Source organism: Aptenodytes patagonicus, chromosome 5, assembly GCF_965638725.1.
Source record: "Aptenodytes patagonicus chromosome 5, bAptPat1.pri.cur, whole genome shotgun sequence".
Classification (NCBI taxonomy): Eukaryota; Metazoa; Chordata; class Aves; order Sphenisciformes; family Spheniscidae; genus Aptenodytes; species Aptenodytes patagonicus.
The window spans coordinates 17384216-17399137 of record NC_134953.1 but is presented as its reverse complement, the minus strand read 5'-3'; the positions used below and the strand labels follow the sequence as shown (position 1 = coordinate 17399137).

The 14922-nt window shown below is 44.8% G+C and overlaps 1 protein-coding gene across 3 annotated transcripts in view; it reads right to left on the bottom strand.

The window, feature by feature from the left end:
- ARMH3 (armadillo like helical domain containing 3) overlaps positions 1-14922 on the bottom strand; it is a 130414-nt gene that overhangs the window by 23696 nt on the left and 91796 nt on the right. For 2 of the 3 annotated variants that reach the window (XM_076338886.1, XM_076338885.1), the window contains exon 24: positions 11410-11488. The exons of the other annotated variant lie outside the window; for it this stretch is intronic. In XM_076338886.1, coding sequence (XP_076195001.1) covers positions 11410-11488 — 79 coding nt within the window. The remainder of the gene's footprint in view (positions 1-11409; positions 11489-14922) is intronic. 3 annotated transcript variants of the gene reach the window in all.

Sequence of the window (14922 nt, the reverse complement as noted above, 5' to 3'; positions counted from 1 at the left end):
CTACAATCAACTCAGAGAGAACAGGAGAGCAGGGCTGGCAGCAGCCACAGGATGCATCATAGCGGCAAGCAATGGTTATGCATTAGGAAAGCTGCCATCATTCTTCCTTCTTATCTCTCTAAAACATGTCAAGGGCACTAATTAACAGGGTATCCAAGGCACACAAAGGCTATAAAGAAAGATGTCCCTAGTGCCCTGTTAAGGCCCAATACCAAGATGACTACTGAGGCTTTAGGAGCCTGTTGAACTCTCCCAGTCACGAGTCTCCAAAACTGTCTGATATTCAGAAAGAATTCAAAGATCACAAGAGCTGCAGAACTGAGAAAAGCAGAAAGGAAATAAAGTGACCTACTTTATTTTCTGCTATCACATGTTGAAAGAGACAGGATCGTAAAATGCCAGAAGAGGCACACGTAAAGGAATCCTCTCAAATGCATGTGCTGTCAGCAGCATGATGGCACACAGCCCCCCATGGAAGAAACAAGGGCAGGGAAAAACCCAGGTCAAATAATGTGCCAGAACAACAATTCAATACCCAGAGAGAAGGGAACAAACAGTAGGAGTTATACAGAGTAAGAGGAGTCTGCGATCTGAAATGCCACTCACCATTACCCTAGCAGGCATTAAAGCTTCTGCCAGGAAGTGGCACTTAGCATCAGAATGATCTGATCACTTTTTCCAAGAGCAAGTGACAGAGGAGAGAAGTGATCTTAAATATTTTGTAGGTATTTCTGCAGCATCTGTTCTTGACTTAGTATCAAGAGGCAGGGCAGAAGGATCTGCAGCTGTGTGTGAGCACCTGGGTACAACTATGCAAGATTACTGGATACAGGGTTAACACTCCAGAGTTTGGATTCACCTTTTAAACCACAACTCTGTTGAGAGCTGGAAAATAAGGCTTTTTTTGTGACAGTACAGGCAGGCCATTTTTCTTCCCTTTTTTTAAAGGGGAATGCTATCAAAATAAAATCCTCCCACTCCCCAGATTTGACTTCTGAAATTTTTGCATCTTTTGGTTTTTAAACAAAGATCAGAATCAAACCAACGGGCCATTTTTCTTTAAGCATCTTAACCTGACCTTTTCCAAACTCAACACAGAAAAAGCTCTCCCTGACATACGTAAGCTGAGGTCACACTGAATTATGATCTCATGTACAAAAAGCATGGCAGCTTCAATTCAGGTCTCCCAACAGAACAGTTGCCTCCATCTTCAAACTATGCTTCACTCAAGTGAAGGGTTTCTGGATGAGGACCAGGCTACATCTCAAGCTAACAATGTAGCTGAGACAAGACTACAAGTTTCTGGTTCAGCTAACAACTGACTTCCTGACGAGCGATTGGGACAGGAGTGGTCAGTGGCCCCAGTACAGCAACCGACTTCTTTATGCCAAGACGTTTACTATGACATTAACTGCCCTGCCCTAGCATCACTAAGTCCTAGTTCTGAAACATCAACATATTAAATAATGACAGACACACTTTAGGACTCAAGCAGTCCTGGAATATTATCCCTCTGGGCACTACTGCGGGTGGAAAGCTCAGCAAGAACTGGATGATGTGGAAAACTGTCATCAGCTGAAGAAATTAAGTTCAGATCTTGTTAATATTCTCCCCTGCAAAAAGTGTGTCATGCTCAGGCATCTGCGAAGAAGGCTGAGATGAGGCATTACAGTAGCTTTCTTTTTATTCTTCTGAGAAGGGGAGTTTAGCCCAGCAACAGACCTAAGTTTCCTTTCTATGCCTACAAAGCGACTTGTAGGTGGTACTGTAATTAAATAGGTCCATCACTTAAAATAGAAAACAGATCTTTATAGCTGAGGTGAGAACTAAGTCTGTAGCGAGATGCTTCCATCAAGTCGTTGGTTTTCAGGAGCATTAATGACAGGGTAGAAAATTCTCAGCAAAGCAGCTGGATGCAAAAAACAAAACAGACAGTCAGGAAGTCTACGTTCCAGCACAACTACCTTGGCTCCCTCACAAATCCACACTTCTGGTTCCATCAGCTGGAAGATTGCTCCTGTTCTAGTGTTTCAAGATGTTCAACAAAAAGAGTACTTCTTGCAAACAAAACGCAGCCTTAAAAAGTCTATACTGCAGCTCACAGCTACCTTTTTTAAAAAATGAAAGGGACAAAAAAACCCTGCAGATACCGCCAATGTGCAGCTCCATCTAGATCCATGTTCTGTGTTACATCCTGTTACATAAAATCACTGATAAACTTTAGGGTGACAGTAACAGCTAACATTTTGTGCAAGTTGGACAGATGCCTGACTCCAGCAAACCACCAATATGACACAGCTGAGCAAAGGCTAGTATCTAGGTTTGGGGAGGAGCGTATGTATTTCTAGTGCAGAAGAGGACTGGAAAGGGAGACTCAGTCATTAGCCAGCTGAGTACACTCTTCCTTGAAACACTGAGAAGGAGAACTGCTGGCAGAATGAGAGACATCTCAGTGTAGGCTCTGTGTGACCTCTATATTCACATATGGATTGATTCGTTGTGGGTTTGGAACATTAATTTTCACAGAACTAGGAGAAGGCTGCAAAGGACAATGCAATGCCTAAATGAAAAGACTGGTGTCTTACTTGCAAGAAGGGCAATGGTTTGATTCACAGATGTTGCTGAAGAAATACAACCAGAGGGGAGTTGATAGCAGTGCCCTGAAAAACAAATTCTCACACTATCACCATGATTCTTTACACTGTGTTAAACACGCTCATGAGGCTCCAGGGCAGCTCAGTTTGGTTTGTAAAAGATAGTACAGACCTTCCCAAAGCCAAAGCACCCCAAGAACAGTTAGCTAGCCATGTCATGCCAGCTCCTTGACGCTAAATCTTGTTGCCAGAAAGATTCAGTGTCTTTCTCTGTCATCACATTTCACTGCAAGAAGCTGTCATTGTCTCAAAGATGCAATCGGTCCATTAGTGGGACAGGAGCTCGCTCATGCCATTGCAGGAGGGAGAAGCACTCACAAGAACTTCTCCACCTCTACAGCTTCTACACAGGACCCCAACCCAGCATTTTCTGAGAAGTCAGGAAGTCCAAGAGTAAGATTTCAACAGCATTCAGTGTCTGTTTTCGCATCCAACTCAAAAACAATGCAGTCTGCTGAATTGCAACTGCTGAGGAAAATACACTTGGGAAACAAAGATGGGTTTTGTGCACAAATAAGCCTTAAGCGCAGTATTTCATTAGTGGGGGTCTGCACACAGTAAGACTTAGTGGCAAAGTTTCCAACTAGGAGGCTAAGGCATATGGCAGGGGCTACTGGAAACAACATTATAGATGTCAGTCTGCAAGAAACTACCCCGTTATCCAAATGTTAAGGATATATCAGTGGATTTTCCATACTTATTCTCTTACTGCCAGAGGTCATCCTAACTAACCCGTGTTTTCATGGAAGAGAAAAGCTTCCTAGTTTACAACTAACATTGATGCAACTGTGACACACCAGTCAACATTGATGTAAGCGATGGTTGCTAGGTCGCATCAGCTTATTTCAGAAATCCTAGGTACTTTCAGACAATGGTCCAGGCCAATTCATCAGCGTCTTGTCTGGGAGGCTGGAATGTATTTTCCCTGTTAGCAATTCTTGCTGTCAAGCAGTTACTGATGGAGAACATAAATCCATGGTTTGGAAAAAGTGAAAGAGGAATTCCTACAAACAGGCGCTCAGGTGAAAGCAAACGCAGGGCTGTGAATTAATATCCTTCCACAGGCCTACACTCATGCCAGCTATGAGGCAGATGCTGCTGCTGAAACAGCATGTGCTGCTAGCAATATACTTAGCTCCCCAGGAGCTTATTTGTGCCTTAACTGAGCCCATGGGGGAATCCAAGTGCCCTCTGACTAAGGCAGTGGAATTGATTTATAGCCCCTGGCACTTGGCTGATGCAGAACCACCTTCCCCAGTTCCATGTCTCTGGACATCCACCCCCCCACTTGCTGTCTTTGAATGACACATCTTAGCTCCCTGAGCAATCCCGCTGCCTCCCTCAGATCTCCCATGAAGATAGGAAGAGTGACACACATCAGAGATGCCACCTTCTGCTCTATTAAAAGGTTTGCCTTTGAGCTCTGTACTGCAGACAAGAAATTTGAGCTTACTGTCTTAACATCCAAATACCAAGTGTTACAGAGCCAAAAAACCAAATCTTCCAGCTGAGTGGAGCTCTGTTCAGGTGCAGCACCTTTTGGCTCAGCAGCATTTACTCTCCTGCTCTGGGAGGCGTGGAGACTGCAAAGCTCAATTCACTTCCCACTTTGAAATCAGAGCAATGACCCAATTTATCACTTTGGCGAAACAGCTGCAGCTCCAGCTAGAGGATCCAGACGAGGAAGGCAGAAAAACATCATCTGTTACAGCAGGATACTACCAGAGAGAAGGAAGAGTAGCAGTCTCTGAAGGCAGGAGTTCTATCCTAAAGAAGCCCCAGAATGAGCATGGCTGGTAGTCGCTGCAAAGCCTGTCCCCTTTTGTGAGAGGAGAATTTGACTCTGGGAACAGCTACTCACAGCCACATCGCCGCTTGTAACCAGCACAGCAGCCTATAGCCTGTCTGCTTTTAGGACTCCCAAGCAGAGAAATGACTGAGTGTAAGGAAGCTTAGGGTGGAGCTCAGGACTAGAGCAACAAAGTATAGTGCTATAAATCCGGCTTTACAGAGAATGATGAAAGAAGTTTGCACAGTATCTATACGCATTATGCACCTGGCAACAGCCAGCATCTATTGTTCCTGTTTCACAAGGGATTAAAAAACCTTCTCAATCTGAAGTTTTACAAAATCCAAATTGAATAGTGCATTCGCACAAGCCAGCCATTGACAGCTCCTCCTTTAATAGTAGATGTGCAAAGTTGTAATTTAATCTTTATAAATGCAGACTGTTTTGATCATTCTGTTGCAGTCCTCTGTGGAGCTTTCCCTGCCCTACACAGGCGCTTAGCAGTGACGGCAATCCATAACATTGCTTTGCCTTCCCCAGCAGATCACACAGCACTTCAAACGCTGCCTGACTCCTCAAGGGCTCCAGACCAGCTGCCCTCTCACTTGGGAGGACACATGGCTCAAGGCTGGCTCAAGGCAGCACAGCGACAGTTAGGAAGGAGTTCAGACCCCAGCCCGCAGCCCCTTCCTCTAGCTACCCACAGCCCCTTTTCCAGGTTTAGTTAAGTACCACATATAAAACAAATCTACCAGGCAGCTGGGATGTGTCTTGTGAAACGCACTCACCAGGGGTGAGGACAAGCACTAGAACTAGAGCAACATCAGCTTGTCTCCACAGTATGGACTGGGAGCTTATTACGGAGTTAAACCTCTGACTCTTGCTCAGCACACTCCCAGTTGTCAATCGGCCTAGGCTCGTAACTCTCATCCCCGAGCGTTGCCTCTGTAGCCCCAGCACAGAATCTTAGGTAGCTCCAGGAGACTTTACCCTGTTGCAGCCAGCAGCGAGTAGCAGCTCCGGAAGGCAGCTCTTCCAAAACAAGTCCCCAGCATTCAGTGGTCACCTACACTACAGCAGTTTTCAGGCCCTTATCAGTCCCTGTGGTACCAGCAACAGCCAGACAAGGATATGAAAACAGCAGCAAGAATGGAAGGTGAGCCTTGCTTTGATGTTTAATGGACTTATTTTGTTACCAGTTTGTACTTTGAGGCAGTCCCTAATCTGCCCAAGAGGACAGCTCACAGAAATGGTAGGAAGCAAGACATGCCTTCGCATTTGCAATGCGCAGAGGGCAGCGGAAAGATTCCTCTCTCCGGGAGCAGTCAAGCTGATCCAGAGTCACACTGCCTCTGAGAGGCACAGAGCAGCTAACTGCCACTAGCAGTAACAGGCAGGATGCCGGGGCATCTCTGTGTCAAGCCTGAAAGAAAGGAATTGAGGGGTTTCTCCCATTTCTTACTGGGATTTCTGGGACTGAATTAGGATTAGGGTTACATCTCTCCAGCAGTAGGGTGTTTTCAAAAACAAAGTCCTTCTTTTGTCCCTCCAACGGCCTACCACACGTTGTCCCCCCCTCCAGTGACGCAGAGTTTATTGCATTCTGCATGTTAATAAACGACACTACACAGTACAAAGTCATTGCTCCAAAGCTCACCTCCAGCTTCAAATCTCCTTGCAGCAAAGCTGATCAGTCCTTGAAGCCTCTTCAGACACATTCAGTCTGGCACACTGCATAAAGCAGTCCGAGGCATTAGTAAATTGCAGGGATATTTGTCTGGTAAACCAGGAAAAAAAAAAAAAAGAAAAAAAAAGAGAAAGATATCTAAACCAGAGAACCCCCTCTCATCAGCTAGGCAAACTGGCAACTTGCCAATGCCAGAAGGATTTTTATATAGACCCTTTTAAACCTGGGATTCCAATTTCACCTGGTGCAGCTCAGCTCTTCTTATTTAAACAATAAAATCTGTTTCAAGCCATTAATCATGAGTAGGTGCCTGTAATGAGACCATGAAACCCAACATCCCTGCCTCATTTGCAAAGATCTGATGACTTTAAATTAGGGCTTTGCCTCGGTGACCCCTTAGCTGGAGTTTCACCTTCCTACTACTGTGTGCAACACGTCACTAGCAAGCTTGATATTTTCTACCCCAAAGCTCACTGCATTTCAGAAGTGAAGTAGTATTATGCCAAAACCATTTTAACATTATTTCTGGAGCCCTCACAACACACTATATTAATGTAAGATATTAGGGGAATTTATTGTAGTAGTAGCTAGCACTGATGGTACTCGGCATTTTAAAAAATATCAAGCGCACACATGCCAACAGGCTTTTAACTCTTAACGCCACTGCCAGCAGTGCTAAAAAAGAACAAAGCGTTTTGTATCTGCCAGTGGTTTTGCTGCTAGTTACGGAAACCAGAACAAGTTGAATAAACCATGACATCAGTGGCTCAGAGTTAGAATACTTTAGGGCGTCTAAAACCAACCGCATCCTTTTGTGACTTTCTCTGCAAGTCACTGGTGGAGCCTCCCTGAGCTGCACTTTGGTTTAGCCCTTCGAAGCCCCACCAGGTAACAAAAGGCCATGTGGATTGGGGGGGGCAGGGGGAAGCATTCAACGTTTCGAGTATGACCTCAAGGAAAGGGAAATGGCTTTGTGAGATTGCCTGACCAAACTGGATTGCAGTTACCCGAGTTATAAAGGTATTACAATGTAGAGCAACCCAAGTATTACACTCATTTGTCACAATTTCAAAAGCGATACAGTTGTCCTGTTTTTCCATCACAATCTGTTCTGGCTCCCAGCACTTTCCATCTGCAGTTACCAGACTAATACACACAGTACAGGTGTTCACAGCAGTCTTTCACACTGAACTTTATGCCACCTCCAAACCGGAGGTACCTAGTGTCCCTGCTGTGGCTGGGAAGAAAGAGGAGCTTCTATTAGAAAAAGCACATAGATGTTCCTGACTAGCAAGCACCATCAGTCCTACCTGTCTGCCACCTCAGTTTTAAGACCCTTAGAGTGGAAATCATAGAGGGAACAAGTGCCAAAGAGAAAATGAGACCTTAGTGAGCAATTTTGCTACCTAAGTCTCCAGCAAATTAGCACAAGACTTGCTTGGCATGCAAGGTACCGCAAGACATTCCTGCTCTGAAGAGATTTCACCAAAATAAGTACTGGGTTCCTCTTACTTTAGTCTCTCTAGAATAATTGTGCTACATCACCATCAGGCAGAGAGCTGCCTTCTTACACACAGCTCTTCTTTCACATCCAGAAAAGGCAGATGTGAGACCCCATCCAGATTACTCATGCCCTGTGTCATCAGTCTTTATGTTTGTCTGCACTGGCCCTTCTGGAGCAACTCTTGTGCTGCTGTTTTCCCACTGCCTTGACCCTGTCTCCTGCAACTGCTTCTGCTGAAAAACATATTGGGAGCTTCTCAGATCAGATATAGCATAGAAAAAGTCTATTGCCTCCAATGTATTAACTACAAGGCAGTCCAGTCACCTGGAGAGTACAGATAAGGCTATGAATTCATTTCACAGAAGGCTATTTTGCCCTTTGACTTGAGAAGAGACCCAAACATCTTTGAAGACATAGGGATAATCACTTGCATAGAAGAGCTAAAACTACATTGGCAGTTAATGGCCAACCGTTTCTTTTTGACTGTGCAGCATCTTTCAATTCCTTAAAGGACATGCAGGCAGGAGCCAAATGTGTTGAGAGGGAGGATAATGCAAAAACACAAATTAACACTGAAGTCAGGTTTAACAAATTAGCAAGTGAAGGAAGACACCAATAACTGGCTAAGACGTTTCCTGTTTCATGGCGAGGAACTACAGCAAGGTCAAAATAGCTAACGACTAGGAAGGATTATGAGTTTGCTTTGGCAAGTAGACTCTTCGCAGAATGGCACTGGCAAGGATCACATGGTGTTGATAGACTGAGGTGGCTCATCGTCAAATCCCTGGCATTTGCTCACCCCAGGGAATCTCCTACTCTTTGCTCAAGAGAATATGGAAAGAAAAAGGTCTCTTCCCAGTATTTCTGATCTGAATATTGGATAAACCCCACAACAGTCAGCAAAGCTGTATCATGAAGTCTTGCAAATATACCTGCCTAGAGCACAGATCTATATATTCAAACTATGGTTCCTGGAGATCTTTAGGGCTGAAGATGTACAGCAGTATTAACAGTCTATACTTAAAACAATCCCATGTCCATCATTTTCAAGGGCCTACAAATCCCCTCAGCATGTAATAATGTTAACATTAATGCTTATAAATAAAAAAGGAGAAAGCACTGAAATGACAGACTGAGAATGGTAATAAACGGACATTAGTGGTTAACAAGGTAATAAAGCCTTCAATAGGATTAGGAAAATAAAAAGATAGAGCAAAATCTCTTTCAGCTGATTACTTAGCTACTTTTAAGGATATTAAAAATACAAAAATAAAAAAAATAATCATCTAACACATGAACAGGGTGCCAGAACAGTCAAGGGAGCAGCATAGCAAGTTTGACACAGGCTCAAGAGTCTGCAAGCTGAGTAGGTTCAAGTGAATTGGAAGCAACTCAGAGCAGCTGGAAATTGCCCTTCAGATAGAGCTATGTCAAAACCATGCTTGCCTGACTAACAGGAGATTCTGAGATACCACACAGGAGTATGAGCAGCCGTATGAGAATCTGGCCAAAGGCTAGTATCTGGGAAGGAAAGCTTCATTAAAAGAAAAGTTTGATCCTCAAAATTGTAAAAATAAATGTTCCCAGTAAAGAAATACAAGTCTCTTGAAACTATTGAAATAACTCTAAGGAGAGAATGACCAGTCCCAAATATAGTATCTGTGTGTGGATACACAAGTTAAATGTCAGCGTTAAGTATTTCAATGTGGTACACTTCAAAAAACAGGGCTAGAAAGGAAGGTGGATTTTGTGTAGAAAACATTTACGGAGAGGAGAGAAGGGGAATTAAGTGAATACACGTGTGAAAACAAAAGGTACAGCTGGAAGGAAAAAAAAGAGAGACTGCAGCAGCCAAAAGGCAAGCTTGACCCCCCCATGCTGAACAACTAACATAGAATGAAAACAACAAATTCTGTTACCCCACAAAAGCCAGACCCTGGCCTTGATCTTGGCCACCTACCATTACCTCTCATGTACTTACTACGTGGGACGGCTACTGATGGAGGGGAAAACACAGTCCAACACACAGACCTGAGCTCACTGGCAAATTGAAAGTGGAGGCAAGAAGTCTCCATCCCTCTCCTCCTTGTGCAGTAAATTGCAGAGCGCTGACTAACCACCCTCACTGAGACCATACAGTCCCTCACCACAGTGACATCTCCCGTTATTTCTCTGTAGTTCACTAGGGCCTATTATTGCTTTGCTTTGTTTGATGTTCTCTCTATGTTGAGAAAAAGCATGAAGGGAGAAAAGAAAAAAGAGAAATCTAACTGTCTTTCAACTTCCTAATCATCTTCCTCAAAATGCTCTGTGCATCAGCACTGATTTCATTATCTGCCTCCTGCTAGAGATTTTATTTAAAGAATAACACACAAGGAAGAAAGGGTTTAACCTGACCTCCCTGAACTGCTGGGGGATGAACACTACACAGAGCTGACAGTGAAAAGCTCGTTTCCTTTCTCAGACTAACCTAAACACTATGTAAAATTCCCCTCTATCCAAGCCCCCAGTTTTAAATTGGGCTATCAAAGGCTTTTCTTTTTTTAGGGGCCTGGATTGATGCAATCAGTGTATCATCAATGAATGAGGATTGATAACATCAACCATCACAAAGCATAGCTGTGGGTACAGTGACTCTTAGAGGCAGAACAATACAGAAAAATTGAGTAAATTAAAACCAGTGTTCTTCTAGCCAGCTATATCAAGACGAGAATAAAAAGCAGTAGGGTCCACATTTTTTTCCCCACTGCACCAGTACAGCATTCAACCTGAGACTTGGGGGTGTTACATATTACAGATTAAGTAGGATAATAAATGAAAAGGTTAGTGGGAAGCATGGAAGGGTATCATCAAGTAATGAGTAAAAATATAATGGACAGAAAGAGAAATGAATTGCAGAGCAAGATACAGTCAGGACCTTTAAACAGGCACAAGCATGGGATCCCACTCAGCGGGAGGAGCAATCCAAGGTGACTCAAATGAGGTCTCTCCTAGACTGCATACAGAATTTCTTCTCCAAAAGGTCCAGAGGTGCTGACGCAGCTGTGTCTGGGATGATCCCCCAAGCTCGCATAGCAGCTCTGTATTTTTGTCCACCACAGGCTGCTGCAGAGTCATTTACCTCTCCAAGAGTGATTAGCATATAATCCCAATATTTTATTTGGGGAAATAGGCCATCTCTTCCCTTCCTGAGACCGCACACAGTAGCCTATTTTCAAAAAGCCACATTTACACATGCAATACAAGCAGGACACGAAGAGAGCAAACCAGGCCAAATTAAGGAAGGGAAACCTAACCTTATCACCCTCTTTATTAAAAACCTTCTCTTTTCAAAATCTAAAACAACTGAATTCAATTACCCTAGAAAATTTCTACCAACTGCTGCCTGAGTTCTAATTCCCCGATATCACAGAAAATCAAGCTATGCCCAACAGTTCTCCAATAACTAAATTTGCTGGCAAAAACTTCCTGCCCCATTCTAAACGCCAGCATCCTCACAGTCTCCAACCACACTTGCTGACAATACTGCATATTTTCATCATTCGTACCCATCCTTCTGCATTTGCTTGACCAAGCAGTCTGCATGCGATGGTAAAATTGGCTAAAGCAAGCCTTGTTTCTGTTCCTCTCGTCCACATCTGAACAAGGAACTGAGAGTCCCACCTTCACCCCTCATATTGCTGCAACATCATCAGTCCCAGTGAGCACAAGGTACTCCTAAACACCTATACGCCAGAAGTCAACATGAAAAAGGGTCATCGCACGCCTGGCTTACCTGATCCTCAGAAAGCTGTGATATGTGATTCACTGCAGCGTAAGACTCTATCTTCGGGTTGAAGTGATTGATGATGGCTCTGAAACAAAGGAGGGAAATTTTCAGAGGTCTCAGGAACAGCTTAGGGATGCAGCAGAAATGCCCCGCCAGCCTGTCAGTGCACATGGAGCCACAGTCCTGCAAGACGTAGTTCCTCCCTCACTGCACTGTATTGCTTGCTCCCTACTGAGAGGCCAATGCAGATTCAGTCACAGGCTCATTGGGAAGTGCGAGCGCAGGCACTGCCCTACACGTGGGTACATTTGTCCCAGCAGATACGGGGCTGTGCTCGCCGCTCTGGCAGAGGGAATCGCTGCCTTGCTGGGAGCAGGCTGCAAGTTGCTTGGTGTTCCAGCACAGGCACAGCAATCCTGGCCATCGCTGCCCCATCCTTGCTCAAGAACTCTATCTCCTCATCCCCTCCAAAATTGGTATCGCCTGACATTTTGCTCTATGGAACTTTGTTGCCTCATGTGTTGAAGCTGACGGTTTATTGCTTTGGATCTACACTATGTTTAAAATGTTGTAGTTGGTTCTTACTTGTAGTCATCCATCACTGCAGCCACTACTTTGACTTCTTCCTATAATGACTTTAGTCCTCAGCCCCAATTTAGATCATTAGAGGTAACACATGCCAGTGTCCCAAACATGGCAGCAGAAACACTGATCACTCCTACTTCTCTGCCTCATTTCTCTCACTGCCTGCACCAACATACTCTCCTCCCCTCCCCTCCCCTCCCCTCCCCTCCCCGGTGGATCTAGAGGCAGGTGTGAGAAATCTGAAATTGAAAGTAAAATAATAATTGGGAGGGGGAAATCAAACTGCAGCTGGAATATTTCCTCAGCCTCTCCTCTGCTTGTTAGGTGCAGCTGAGAAGACAAATGGCAAGACAGTAAAGTCTCCCCAGGCTAGGGTTTGCAACTGGTCTAGTTGGGATATTACTCATGAGACCCACTGCTGAGGTAAACGCTCATGATGGGAACAGCCCATGTCAAGTGCTTGGCACAGATGTGCGCTGATGGTGCCTGGAGAACACTTGCTTGGCCAAATTACACCGCAGCAGCAGTCAGGGCTTTCACTCTCATATTCATCAGCATGAAAATTCACTCCAGCTCCCTCTGCTACACTCTAATGGGTTCCCTCCTCCCCACACCTCCCCCTGCAGAAGGGTTTTCAGTTACTTTCTCTAGACCTCATCACAGCTAAGAGCTGGTGCCCAAGTCCAGGAATAAGTGATATTCAGTGGTGCCAATCAGAGTTGGTGGAAAAAAAACCCGCCTGGAAGCACCCTTACTTCTTTAAATACACAGATAAAGAAAAACAGTGTGGAGGGGGTAGGGAGTGGGAGAAGAGTGGGGGGAAAAACAAAAAACAAACCCAAACAATCTGCAGATTCACTGCAACATTCCCAGCCACACACCTCATCAACACACCAGATGCAGTCCATGCACAGGGCAGTCACTCCAGCAGCTGCTCCTACAGCACCAGTACATACTTAGCACAGGGGAGCTTCTGCGGTCTCGCCAGCCTTGACACTTACATCAGTAAAATGAATTCAGCAGGGCCCCTGCCAGGCTTCCCGTACCCTTCCTCCCGTGGGAGGAGGGCAAGTAGGCAGGCAGAGACAAGCCCAGACTCCTCCCGTTTCAATCTGACCAGAGAAACAGCTCCTGTGAGTTATAATCACACTATTACCCAGCCTCTCGAACACTGTGGCTTTCAAGTTGCATGTTTCATGCCTGGCTAGAGTCATATTTACGCTCCTACAGGACACACTACAAGCTACTGAAAGAAAAGGGAATATAGACTTACAACAACTTAACTTCTGGCTTGACAGAAGGTTTGGCAGCTCGGCGGGGTTCAGTGCACTCACATGGTTCCAACATTTACCAGGGAACAGATTTAGCATTCATTTGTATCCACTGCTGTGAAGCACTTCAACATGGGCCGCCTGCTCACAAGTCCCTGCTCAGATCTGAGCTGGTGGAGCGGCACCTGCAATCACAGCTGGGATTCACCCAGGGAAAGGAAAACCAGCAACCAGCTGCCACTACAGTAAGAATCAAGAGACATTAAGGAAGAGAAGTAATTCAATCCTTCCTCATTTCACTAAAGGTGAATGGACAATTCCTCAGCAACTAGAGGAAGAAGTTCAGCTGTTTAATTTGTTTTAAGAGAGCCCTTTCACTATGAAGAATTCCTTTCCAACCTGATTTTCTGCAGAGCTGTTTTCCTGAACCTGCAAGCAGCCTGGGGCAGGGAAGCATGAAGAGCTTGGATTCAATCCTGGCTCTGTGTAGCCAGGTTCTTACTGCCCAGCATATGCTACCAAGGCCAGGCTCTGCGCATAGTATAGCTCCTCCTCACACATCTGCTACAAGAAATTCCATCGCTACCCAGCCAAGCTGCTGTGCAGTAGTAGCTCCTTTCTGCATCAACTACTCTGATACGTCTCCGCTATTCTTCCATCTCTCAAAATCCATCTTGTCCTGGGGTCATACTTTTAGGCAACTGGCCTCCTGGGCTACTGAGTAACAGCTGGAATTTCACTTTGCAAAGTTGCCACTCCACAGGCATTTGTTCCTGGAGACAACAGGGGACCAGAGCTTTCAAGCACAGTCTCCCCCTTACGGACAATAGAACAGCGGCTTTGCCATCATTAGTTCACACACCAGCATGTAACAGCTGAGACTTGGCAATGTTTTATTTTTACACTGCAATTGCCTTGATTATTGGGCTATCAGCCAGTACCTTTGGAGAGGGGGAAGGGAGTGGTTAAAGTGCTTGGAAAAGATTTGTGATGTGATGTGCTCTACTGAGATTTTCATCTCGATCATACAAAAAAAAAAAAAAAGAAAAACAAAAACCTTGTGTTTGGTATTCATGAAGCACTAGCATCTTCAACACATTCGTAAAGCAAGGAAATGGTAAAATGTCAACTGAAAGACAAAACACTGCAGCTCCCCAACTAGCCTTTGATAGTGTGCACACTTACGTATTTCCACACCGTTAAGTCTCTCAGTAGGGCTGGCTGCCATTTGTCATGCAAATTTCAGAGTGCTTTTGGGACACAGTTCTCTAGTGACTAGAGATATGTTTGGGGAGATGTCACTTTAGCAACACTGCCTCCTCTGACAGATCCACAGTTCAGCAGCCAACTGGCAAGAGAGGAGACTGTCACTGGACAAGGGAAGGATGCTGAACAGGCAGAAGGTGAAATAATGGTTCAGGAATAAAAAAAACCTGGCTCCCAGTGGCTTGTCTCAACATTGATGCTTAGTGCTCCAAGGCAGACCACAAGCAATCTCCACATTCTTTATTCCTCAATCTCTCAGTGAGAATCATTTACACACTAGCCATGCCAGTGCTCTCAGAAAAAACACGCATTCTCCTGTCACTTCTTCATGCAACTCTTCAGAAAGCAAGCTACCTAGACACCATGGTGGCAGAAGCCATACAAAGACACATATGAA